This window comes from Oryzias latipes, chromosome 17 (assembly GCF_002234675.1).
Source record: "Oryzias latipes chromosome 17, ASM223467v1".
NCBI classification, from domain to species: Eukaryota; Metazoa; Chordata; class Actinopteri; order Beloniformes; family Adrianichthyidae; genus Oryzias; species Oryzias latipes.
Genome location: NC_019875.2, coordinates 454,996 through 468,034, shown reverse-complemented (window position 1 = coordinate 468,034; position 13,039 = coordinate 454,996). Strand labels below are relative to the sequence as shown.

The following is a 13,039-nucleotide window of genomic DNA, read 5'->3' as shown; positions in this document are numbered from 1 at the left end:
AGTTCTTATTTTCCGGCCCATCATCAGTTCTGCTGGACTGACACCTGTGGAGGAGGAAGGTGTGGCTCTGTACGACATTAAGGCCAGAAGTGGATCATCCTGTTTCAAAATGCTTTTAGCTGTTTGAACTGCCCGCTCAGCCTGACCATTACTCTGTGGGTAATGTGGGCTTGATGTGACATGAACAAAGTCATATTCCTGACTAAACTCTCTCATTTCTGCGGAAACTAGCTGGGGTCCGTTATCACTCATCAGCACCTCCGGGATGCCGAAACGTGCAAATGTGGCTTTCAGCTTAGCTACAACCTGACAGCTGGTAGTTGTGGGCAGGTTCAGTATTTCAAGATATCTGGAGTAATAGTCAGATACCACTAAATAGTGTTTCTTCCTAAACTCAAACAAATCTATGGCAACCTTTTGCCACGGCCTTGATGGGAGCTCACTAGGCATCAATGGCTCCTTTCTCTGCGAACCTCTGTTTTCCTTACAGAATGCACACTGTTGCACAGTTGTCCCGATCTCCTCCGACATTCTGGGCCACCACACCGACTGATTAGCTCTTTCTCTGCATTTAACCAGCCCTTGATGTCCATCATGTATTCTCCTCAATATAATCCCTCTCATTTCTGTGGGAACAACAATGCGCCTGCCTCTGATGACTAATCCATCAACCTCTGACAGTTCTCCTCTGACATGATAAAATTCCCTGATCGACTCTGGTACCATGTCAACATACTCAGGCCACCCATTTCTGATGAATCCTATGACTGCCTGTAGCAGACTGTCATTTTCTGTGTGTTGTCTTAACTCTGTCATCCTGTACGTTGTGGCTGGGATCTGACTCATGACCACCTCAATATGTGTTGCCACATCCTCATGACTGGTCTCATCGCCATAACGCTGTTCAGGGCCCCTAGAGAGTGCGTCTGCTACCGCTAAGGTCTTGCCTGGGGCATACTCTGCTATGGCATTAAAACGCATAAATCTCATCAGTAACCTCTGGCACCTAACTGGTACACAGTCCAGGTCTTTGTTGTTCATCAGAGGTACTAGTGGTTTATGATCTGTAACCAACCTAAAAGAGTCCAGTCCATACAAGTACTTGTCAAAGTGTTCGCACGCCCATACGCTGGCCAAACACTCCTTTTCGATCTGTGCGTATCTTCTTTCTGCATCGCTGAGGCGTCTGGAACAGTAAGCTACCGGTTTCCAGTGATCCCCATGTTGCTGAAGGAGGACGCCCCCTAGCCCATAGCTGCTAGCATCTGCTGACACAAGGGTGGGTTTGCTGGCATCGTAGAAGGTGAGTATTGGAGAGGTAGTCAGCGCTGTCTTCACCTTTCGGAACGCCTCACACTGTGCAGGTCCCCATGTCCACTCCACTTGTCCTTTCAGTAGCTCGTACAATGGGTGAGCCACGGTTGACAGTTCTGGTACGAACTTGGCTAAATAATTAACCATCCCCAAGAACCTTTTAAGTTCTGTTACATTTTGCGGCTGTGGAAAATTCTCTATACCTGTCACTTTTTGTGGGTCAGCTCTGACGCCAGCTTCATCAATTATGTGGCCAAGAAAACGAACTTCTCTTTGCTTGAACTTGCACTTTGCTCTGTTCAGCTTGAGGCCTGCTGCTTCTATGACTTTCAAAACCTTGGTCAGTCGTTGGTCGTGCTGCTCCTCTGTCGCGGCATGGATCAAAACATCATCCATAAAGATCTCTACACCTTCCAAGTTGGCAAGAGTCTCTGTCATTTTCCTTTGAAAAATTTCTGGGGCACTTGTTATTCCGAATGGAAGACGGCGGAAGGCATATCTCCCAAATGGAGTAATGAAGGTTGTCAATATCTTACTCTCTTCATGCAGGGGAATCTGGTAAAATCCGCTTGCTGCATCCAGTGATGTGAACACTTTTGATCCTGTGAGTTTTGGCAGAATTTCCTCCACGGTGGGCATGATGTACTTCTCCCTCTTCACCGCTTTATTCAGTTTCCGGAGATCTGCACAAATTCGAACCTCCTTTTTATTGGGTTTGAGAACTGGCACCATCGCAGCACACCATTCTGTTGGCTGTGTGACTTTTTCAATTATGCCTTCTGTCTCCATGCGCTGAAGTTCCTTTTTCACCAGTGGCACCAGCGGCAGAGGTATCCGTCTGGCTGCATGCACCGCATATGGTTGGGCGTCTTCACGCAGGGCTATTTTTACTGGTTCAGTTTTAAGCAGTCCTCCAGCTCCAAACACGTCTGAGACCTCCTCGAGCCTCTTCACTAAGCCCAATTTTACAGCTTCACTGCGACCCAACAAGCAGCTTGTTCCTTGTATCACGTACACATTAAATGCATAGTTTCTTCTTTTGTAGCTGGTTTCGCCTAGAAACTTCCCCATGCATTTGAGTTCACCACCAGGGCTTACAAATTGTGTATCTGGAGCCAACAGTTCAGTTGTAGGGCTCATCTTTTTGAAAGTCTCTTGATCAATAACCGTAGCATCCGCTCCCGTGTCAATTTTAAAGTTCACCTTCACATTTTTTATGGGTAAAGTTACAGTCCATGCACAATCTTTATCCTCCCCATTTACGGCTCCCAGGAAATATGCCTGCTCTGGAAGATCATTTGTGACCTCTCTCACTGCTTTAGAATGACATTTACGTTCCCAATGTCCATGCTTTTGACACTTGTTGCATTTACTTTTCAGTGCAGGGCAAAGCCTTTGATCTGAATGGCGTGGTTTTCCGCACCTCCCACACTCCTCCTTCGTGTGAGTGCTGTGACTGTTAGGTTCATGCCGCTGCATTTTTCTTCTCTGCTGTCCCTCAGACTTTCTGACAGCTGTGACTTTAGCCAGCTGAGATTCTGGTCGGTTAGCTTGAAGATTCACTTGTCGCGTTATCTCTTCCGCCTGACGTACGCGCTCGATTACGTAAGTCAACGTCAGATCCGCTTTAATCTGGAACTGGCGGGAAAGTTCTTTGTCTGATATCCCAACGACCAGACGGTCCCGAATATGCTCGTCTCTTTTGTCACCAAACTCACAGTGCTCAGCGAGTTCATACAATGTCCTGATGTACATTTCGGCCGTTTCTCCCTGTTTTTGATTCCGTTGGTAGAAACACGCTCGCTCGTGGATAATATTGCGTCTCGGAATGAAATATTCGTCAAACTTTTGTAATACGATTTCAAAGTTCTTCTTATGAGCCTCCTCATCGAATTCAAACGAAGCGAATATCTTTTCAGCTTCACTGCCCATCCCGTAGATCAGCGAACTCACTTGAATCTCGCCGTCATCTTTATTCAGCTTGGTCGCCAGCCGGTAGCGGCAGAAACGCTGTCTCCACTCCGGCCATTCTGCTGGGCTGTCGAATTTGAACTCACTTGGCGGGTTGAACTTTGCCATGACTTCTATCCCGACACAGGAGCACTTCTGACACCATGTAATGTCTGTTCTTGTCTTACAGACATAAAATAGACTGCAGGACACTCTGTAGGTTCAACTCTTGAGACTTTTATTCCTCCGTTGCTCTCTAACATACATTCCAGTTCCAGACGTTCATCAATCACTTCTTCGTGTCCTTTTCAACTCGGTCCCTTCTTGCTTAACTTACCAGTGCCCTCTACTGGTCACTTCTAACATTACAGAACGTATTGCCAAAACTGCTATACTTGTTCCAAAATATCCCTCTGGCACCCCCTCTAGAATTATTTGCTTGGTTAAAGAAAATCACAGTAGCCTTTATATGGAACAACAGAAAACCTAAACTCCGTCTTACTTTACTATACTTACCATTTGATGGAGGGGGGCTAAAATGCCCTAATTTTAAGCATTACTTCTGGGCTACACATCTGCGCTCCATTATGTTTTACTTCTCTAATGAGAATAATCCACATTGGGTGGAAATGGAGTCCCACAATTTAAAAATACCTTTACCGTCGTTCTTATACTCCGATAAAATAAGAAAGTTACAAAGACAAATCAAAAATCCTTTCTTGAAACACATGATAAAGGTCTGGTTTGAGGTCAAAAACTATTTAAAAGAAGTAAATTTTTTATCACAATTCAGCCCAATCTGGGGTCACCAGTGTTTTGTACCAGGAAGAATGGATACAACGTTTAAAACGTGGGCATCCAAAGGACTTAGAACAATTAGAGATTTGTACCCCTCACAGTCTGATACCTTTATGTCCTTTGAGGAGCTAAAATCTATGTACGACCTGGATAAAAAACACTACTTTAAATATCTTCAGTTAAGAAGCTTTGTGAATGCAAACCAAAAGAGTCTTAACAAAATTCCTCTTTCACAGCTGGAAACCCAGATGATGAAAAACAAATTAAGAAAAGGCATAATTTCGGACCTCTATAACTTATTGACATCTAATACATCAGAGAACTCAAATGGTAAATTAAAATCATGGAATGATGACTTATCACTCAATATTAATGAAAATGATTGGACAAGGGCATGTTGTAAGATTCATTCTATGTCTATTAACAGTCGACTGAGAATACTACAATTTAAATGGTTAATGCGTTTATATACGACACCAGTGCAACTAAATAAATATAATAAGAACATACCAGATGTTTGTGCAAAATGTGGATTTAAAGGCACATTGAAGCATTGCATGTGGGAATGTCACCAAATACAAATCTTTTTGGAAGAAGTTAAAATTACAATAGAAAAATAATCTCAAAACAACTTACATTGAGCCCTACCCTATTTCTTTTGACTATATATCCAGTGAAACATAATTTTAGTAATACAGAGAGTACATTTATTGATATCAGTTTCTTAACGGCTAAAAGGTGTATTGCACAGGCTTGGAAAAACATGAGCAGACCTAGCATAAATCAGTGGCTAAAACAAATGTTGTATTGCCTTCCTTTGGAAAGAATAATGTATATCCATAAAAGCAAACAACACCTATTTGAGGAAATTTGGGGACCCTTTATTAATTATATTCAAAAATTAGAACTAATAGATGATTCAACAGATTTTTGATCTCAACCGCACGGAATTTTGCAACCTCAGTTTAAAAGCTTTTGAAAAGGAGAGTTGTGATGGTATCATGTAAGAGAAGCAATGTTCGTTGTTAAGTTTTGTTTTATGTAATTATAATTTTTATTTGTTTGAGTGCAGATATTTGTTTTGAGTGAAATGTCATACAATACAGTTTAGTTTTTTTTGTTTGGTTTGTTTTTTGTTTTTTTTTAATTATTTTATTTCCTTTTTGCTTTTTGTCTTTTTATAAGGAAAACGTAACTGGTATTATTGAAGTTGCTGTGTTGTCATGACTAATTCTTTAAATAAAAAGTTGTGGGGAAAAAAAAAAAAAAAAAAATTCACCTAATGGAAACATGTCAATTTTAAAAAACTTGCATTTATCGAGAAAAAATTGCGCTTGGAGGAGGTGGTTTTTGAGGCATATCGGAATGGACATAATTCACAAAACTGAAATGGAAACCCTTTTTTCTCTAATTAAATGAGACGTGACCAACAACTCTGCACAGGTAGACAGTTCCCTTTTCTTTTTTTTTTTGTCATAATTGCGACCTGTGCGTCTTTTTAGGTAAGCATGGATACATCGGTTTCGTCTCAGCTGGACAGCAGTTTGCAGGACTCTGAGACAGGTGGAGAGGAGAACCTCAGTGATTCAAATGCATCTCCTTCAGCTTCCACACAGGTGAAGATTTTTTTTTTTGATTCTGAATATTTTTGGTTGAGTAGAAACCGTTTAAATGACTAAGCTGGAACATCTAATTACCCTTTAATCCAAATAACTGCTTTTGTCAACTTCAGTAACACCAGCAGTCAAGCCTCAGAACATCACATTACCACCACCGTGTTTAAATATTGAGCGCATTTGTCCAAAAGTTTTGGAAATATTCCATGTTTCTGTCAAATAGGACCACATATTTGTGTTCTTTTTGTTCATTTCCTTGAATTCCTCCATGGATTATTTTAAACCTGACTTGCAAGAAATTTCAATTTATTTATTTTTTGTGGGGTTGGGGTTGTGCCGATGGATGCTGTACCATCGTCCATCGTGATGGGTGACTGACCTTACGATGGAGAGACACCATCGTGAGGTCACGCCCCCGCCAAGCTGCAAGTCGGCACCATAAGCTGTGGTTACACAGGCAAAATATCCTGATCGGATCAATTGTCGGATTAAAATCCAACCGTGTACATGGGCCCAGAAAAATGTTTTCAGAATATAACAAACGTTCACATGGGGTCACACTTTCGGTCGAAATAAATCATTTGCACATGCGCAGTAGTGTTTGAAAAACCGGAAGAGGATATGAGTTCCGCCGAGCGGCTATATACATAGATATGTCAGCTCGGTAATATACTAGATGATCTTCTAAACGTGCTTTTATTATTGTTACAGTTATTATGAAGCGCCTGTTCGCTCATCATTTTATTTTTAATCAGTGTGGTCAGTGCTTTTTCTGTTGAAGAACGGAGCCGGAAAGAAGCCATGGTTAGCAGTATGCTAACACGGGCTAACAACATTGGCTTTGAATTGACATAAAATCCATGCGGGAAATTCTGCAATCTGCATCTCGGCTGCACGTAAATATGTGGGAATAACGTCAGCCTTTCTTTTGTCGGGACACACTGGAAACACTAATCTACATGATTGTTTGAACGGTTTCTAAGGACTGAGCGGCATTTTTGCCAATTGAACAGCTCACACACCGCCCCAAAGCCGCTGTGTGTGTGCTGGCGGTCTGAGCTCTGCTCAGACACACACTTTTAGACCCAGTTCTTCTGACTTCGGTAGGTCGTTCCCCTAGAGCTGCGGGACGGATCACAGTCCTAAGTCTCCCACACATATCGCACACGTAACAAAGCATCCTCCCTTCCCCTCAAACACAAAGCTGTAAGTCCGTGCTCCACCGGTCCACTTGACTAATTTAGTGCAGGAGCGGACTACTTCTTTTCTGTTTTGTTCGCGTCACTAGCCCATGTATATAGCAGCTCTGTAATATACGAGATGATCTTTTAAACGTACTTTTATAATTGTTATGTTATGGTTATTATGAAGCACCTGTTCGCTCATTTTATTTTTTATCTGTGTGGTCGGTGCTTTTTTGTGGCAGAACGAAGCTGGAAGTATGGTTAGGTGAAGGCTAACAGGGGCTAACAACAATTAGCCTGGATGAACATGAATCCATGCGGGAAATCCAGCAATCTGCAGCTGGGCTGCACGTAAATATGTGGGAATAACATCAGCCTTTATTTTGTCGGGACACCACTGGAAACACAAATCCACGCCCCAGAGCCGCCCTGTGAGCTGGAGACATGTTCTCCTGCTGCCAGTTCACATAGAGCTCACAGATGGCAGTCTGAAGCAGTGTTGCCAGATAGAGTCACAGTTTTCCAGCCCAAAAGTCATCTGAAAACCGCCAGACTCAGCCAAAAACCGCCCAACGGGGGGGGGGGGGGGGGGGGGGGGGGGGGGGGGGGGGGGGGGGGGGGGGGTCACGTGACAAGTTTGTGTCTATCATATATATATATATATATATATATATATATATATATATATATATATATATATATATATATATATATATATATATATATATATATATATACACATATAAATTAAAAAAATAAATAAATAAATATATAAAATGAGTAAAGTATTGAATATTTCTTCAGTGGACCGCCTTCTTCCATTCATTCATTCATTCAACGTATTCCGTTATTATATATTCATGAGGGCAAAAAACCCGCCGAACCGACCCTAAAACTGCCCAAATTATGCCAAAGCCATTTTTACCTGCAAATTTAGAACCAAAAACAATTGGGCGGAAAACCGTCCAATCTGGCAACACTGGTCTGAAGGCTCCCACACGTAACAACGCATCCTCTCTCGCGCCTCATCCACAAAACGTTCAGTATTAAGTCCAATTACTCTGCACAGACACGATTCGCTCCGTCCACCGGCAGCCGCGCGCAGCGACCGGGCGCCGCGCGCCGCCTCAGCGCTGAGGCGGCGCGCGCTTTTCAGTCGCCGCTGCTTTATTTTACTGGTGTGTTTTTTTTTAACCAGCCCTGTTACTACCATAATGCTGCCGCGACACAAGCGGAAGGAGAGATGCTCTCCCGTTCGCCCCTCCCACCACCGCTGCTCCTTGCTTATTCTTTAAACACTGACAACAGTGTGGGTAACCCCGCCTTAAGCCCCTAAGATTAATGGGGAATCGCGGATGTAAATTTCCTCATCATAACTGAGGGATGTAATGTTGATTATATGGTTACTGTTTGTAATTTTATGTATGATACCTCAATTGTCAATAAGTAAAAAAAACTTTAAAAAAAAACAAACATAATTGAGGAACTTCTGAACAGGAGTGAGGTGCATGCTGTTTGGCAGATGTGGGTATCTTTAAATACATGAGCTGTCGCTATGCTGACTCCTGCTACAGTGAGGTTAAAAGCTGCAGTCTGGGGGTCAGGACAGGCTAGTTGCGTAGCTTATTGCATGCGGCTTGTACACTGATGCGGCTTATGAATGTAAGAAGGAAGCTTAACGCGTGAAAATGATGGGGTGCGGCTTGTAATCGGGTGCGCTCTATAACCCGGAAATTACGCTAAATGAAACGAACAAGTGGGACTACACTGAACAGGCCTGACCACACTCAGCCCCAGCACTGACACACTGGGGAAGCCTTATTATAGACAGAGGCAAAACTGGCGTGTCATGCCTGCCATAAAGTGAAAGGGCGTAAAGACAACTGAGCGGGCGTATTCAGGAAGTGAGTGAGTGAACCTCACAACCGCGGAGGCACAATTCTAACCGATCGACCCCCCCCTATTTTACAACTGCACACCTGCAATCCTAACTGAGCAGGGATTCTACATGGTCAGTTAGTCTTTGTTAAGGGGGCGTTTTCTTCACGTAGAGACGTGAGGATGTGAAAAAAGAACCCCCCCCCCCCCCCCCCCCATAGTACAAAGGTGCAGATATGTGCATAATGCAGAACAACTTTGGAAACCCTGGAAATGCAAAGAGACATGATTATGAAGCACAGTTTAAACTGCAAGCTATCAGGAATAGAGCAGCTGCAGTTCGGTTAAGTTCGATCTTCACAGATTGTGACTTCCAGCCTCAATAACTCTTCTGATAAACGTTCAAATGTGTCAGCAAGTATCTCTATCCTTTTGTATTAACACAGAGAGTGAACTACAAAAGCATTTCAAAAGAAAAAAGATCATTTTTTTGCCTTTTAATAAGAATTGTTCGCTCCAAGCTGAGAATGCAGACATGCAGCGAGCCGGCTACAATGAAAAGCTGTCCATCCTCCACTCCTTTTACTGGGATGCAGCGCCGGGCAAGTTTGGACTGTAGGACTTAAGTTTGGGCTGACGTGTCTGCTTGCACTGATCTTTGGAGCCGCACAGCAATGGGATTGACTCTGACAATGACGAAAGGGAAGCTGTTGTGTTTGATAGAAAAGCAGCCCAGCTGTTCATTCAGATCCAGAAGATGAGGACTCTGATGGATTTTTGGATGCTGACTGATAACTGAAAAAAATAAATCACAACCAACTCAGTTTTGCGCTCGCTGCCTTTTTAAAACACATACTAGCATGCATGTTTCACCAGTATGTGTTAACATTAAATACAGAAAAAAACATCCATAACTGAAACAGAGCTGTTTAATCCATTGCTGTTGTATTGTAAGGAGAGGAGTGTGTTATTGGAAATAATATGGCTTTAAGTGTGTGTGTGTGTGGGTGTGTGTGTGTGTGTGTGTGTGTGTGTGTGTGTGTGTGTGTGTGTGTGTGTGTGTGTGTGTGTGTGTGTGTGTGTGTGTGTGTGTGTGTGTGTGTGTGTGTGTGTGTGTGTGTGTGTGGGTGTGTGGGTGGGTGGGTGGGTGGGTGGGTGGGTGGGTGGGTGTGTGTGTGTGTGTGTGTGTGTGTGTGTGTGTGTGTGTGTGTGTGTGTGTGGGTGGGTGGGTGGGTGGGTGGGTGGGTGGGTGGGTGGGTGGGTGTGGGTGTGGGTGGGTGGGTGGGTGTGTGGGTGTGGGTGTGGGTGGGTGTGGGTGTGGGTGGGTGGGTGTGTGTGTGGGGGTGGGGGTGGGGGTGGGTGCGTGCGTGGTTGGGTGGGGGTGTGTGTGTGTGTGTGTGTGTGTGTGTGCGTGCGTGCGTGCGTGGCTGGGTGGGTGGGTGTGTGTGTGTGTGGTGTGGCTCTTTGACTATCACAGTTAAAAATGTCGTCTCTTTGTATCAAACTTGTTTTCCACCGATTTGTGTTAAAGGCTTTAATAGCATAAAAACGGCGGATTTAACGTGGATTAAAACCGTAACCAACGACCCAAAACCAAGGTAAGAAAGTGCAGCGGGTTTTTTTTGTGGTGTAAGTTTTTCTCATGTGAAAATCACTGCATTTGTTACTGTTTTAATCCACGTTACAGCTGCTGTTTCTTTTCTATTAAAGCCCCAAAAAAGAAAGTCCCGCCCGCTGCCTCGCCAGACTTGACATATAAATTGCAGCCAATCAGATCAACCAGAAACACATTAGGGCCGCTCCGTACATTTTTGGCAAAAATGGAAGACTTTTCTGGTCGCCTTATGGTTGTGAAAATATGATAAAAGGCAGAGAGCCGCATGCAGCTAAAGAGCCGTCTGTTTGCCCCCCCTGCTCTGAAAAATGAAAGTCCTGCCCCGCTGCCTCGCCGGATAAGACATGCAAATTTCGGCAATCCAATCAGATTAACCAGAAAGGTTACTGCCCCCAAGTGACAAACATACCCCTGAATACCACCCCCCAAGTGACAAAAACGCCCCCTAAAAGGCCCGTACACACCGGGATGAATATTCGCCAGCCGTTATTCGCCACGTTTTTTGTGTTCACACCCAGGCGATTTTCGCTGACGATGAGCCGAGCGAACATGCAATTTCATTCCCTGACATTAGATGGCGCTTAATGTAAAACAGAAATACTCCTGTACACAAGGTGCCGCTGCGCAACTTTACGCTTCTTAAAGTCGCTTTTCACTCAGAAGAAGAGAGCAAGTATTTACGCGCTTGTCAGAATCAAACAAAGAAAACATGAATATTTCCAGCACCAGTAGCTCCAGCTCCAGTTCCAGCGATGAAGAAATTATTGTTCTGTTAAATGATGAAAGACCCCAGAAAAGACGCAGATTTTGGGTACATCCCATAGTTACGAGAAGACAAGAACATGGGGAGTTTTATCGACTGGTACAAGAGCTGAAAATGTATCATGAGCATTTTCGGGGATATTTTAGAATGTCCGTCAGTGAGTGCATCTTCTTCGTCTTATTTCTTCGCGGCAGTGTAGACGCTACTTGGCGTATATCTTCTTCACCGTGACGTATGTGTGCTCAGCAAGACAGTTTTGTGTTTGAGCGCCCCCAAGTTGTGTTTTACTGTAACTTCAGAAGCTCCAGACACGTGTGCCTGGAGCTTTTGTGCCTTAGTTTTTGACGCGGCGCATCAAACCAAAAAAACGAACCCGAGGCGTTTTAAAAAAAATGACGCTTTTACGCGTGGCGTTTTTCGCGTCAGTGTGCACACTCACATTGGTGCCCTTTGTTTAGTCACGAGGCGTTAAACGTCGGCGAATATCGCGTGCGAAATTCGTCCCGGTGTGTACGGGCCTTAACACTGATGAGGGCGCAAAGAGGAATAGACCGCGCGGGATCACGGCTCAGTTAAGATTGCAGGCGTGCAGTTGTAAATTGACGGGTCACTCGGTTATAATTGCGCCTGCGCGGTTGTGAGGTTCCCTCACTCACTTCCTGAATACACCCGCTCAGTTGGTTTTACACCCTTTCACTTTATGGCAGCCATGAAACGCCATACAAAACCATACTGGACACATGAGGGATGGGGAAACAAGCTAATCGAACATTCTAACTAATTAATCTATGACTGCAAAGCAGGCAAACGTCAAGCAACATTCAAATAATATAGAAGTAGTCTTCAAAAAATGAACTAAATCATTTCCTTTAAAGAAGCAAAAGTAAAGTCCATGTGGAGAGTTAGCAATCCCTGCAGTTTCCCCACTGGAATGTCTCAATCTCTTCTGTTGATTACCATTGATGGGCTCACCTGAGATGGAAATTCAGAAACAAAAAAAAGTGAATAAACTGTCTTTTCACTTAACAAAAAATAATCAAATGTGGGGACCCTTCATTAATGTACCTTAAGTAAACAAAGTAAAATTGAATGTTTTAATTTAAAGAAAAAATCAAGAAGTACCAACACCTATGTGGTGGTTTAAGGTTCATCCAAGTGAGTCCCCAGGTTCAAAATCAGCTCAAGAATAACATGCACAGTCCTCGGTCACATGCTTAGAAAGCTTTGTTTTATAAAGAGAGGAGCAGCTGAGGAAAAGGCAGTTTTCCCAAGCTGTGTGAGGATCGGGAACGAAGAAGAGAAGCCGGTGTGAAGAGCGGGAGTTGGATCCACTGTTAGCAGGAGACAGGACACTGCAGTTTTTCCAGAATGGCCTTATAGATGTGAAATAGCCAGTGTCTTTGTCATCTGAGGTTGGGTGAAGGCCATGAAAGCAGAGGGTACAGTTCACAGTGATTAGTCCTACAGATGGAATTAGTGATGAAGACAACACTGTGATAAACTGAGTTCAGTTGGTGGAGAGCTGAAGAGGCAGCATTTATGTACAGAATGTCCCCATAATCCAGAACTGGGAGGAAGGTGATCTGAACAATTATTTTTCTTACAGCAGTGTTCAAACAGGGTTTGTTTCTGTAATAAAAGCCCAGCAGAGCCTTCAGCTTTTTAAGCAGATGATCAATGTGAGATGAAAAGGACAGTTGATCATCAATCCACAATCCCAGAAATTTATTAGAAGAGACTTTTTCAATTACCACTCCTTCCAGAATTTGAATACCTGCCTGTAATACATTTTGTTAACAGGCTTTGGAGAAGGTCAGCATTGCTTTTAGATAGTATATTTCTGATCTTAGCTATAGTTCACAGGTGAAAAAATGCAGTTTACAAGCCTGTGACATGTGAACCTGAAATGATAAATCCTGGT

At 43.5% G+C, this 13,039-nt stretch overlaps 1 protein-coding gene across 2 annotated transcripts in view; it reads left to right on the top strand.

Moving 5' to 3' along the window:
- The window catches only part of LOC101157884 (cAMP-responsive element modulator), a 58,123-nt gene that overhangs the window by 14,574 nt on the left and 30,510 nt on the right, over positions 1–13,039 (top strand). For both annotated transcript variants that reach the window (XM_023965168.1, XM_023965169.1), the window contains exon 2: positions 5,565–5,678. In XM_023965168.1, coding sequence (XP_023820936.1) covers positions 5,571–5,678 — 108 coding nt within the window. In that variant the 5' untranslated portion in view covers positions 5,565–5,570. The remainder of the gene's footprint in view (positions 1–5,564; positions 5,679–13,039) is intronic.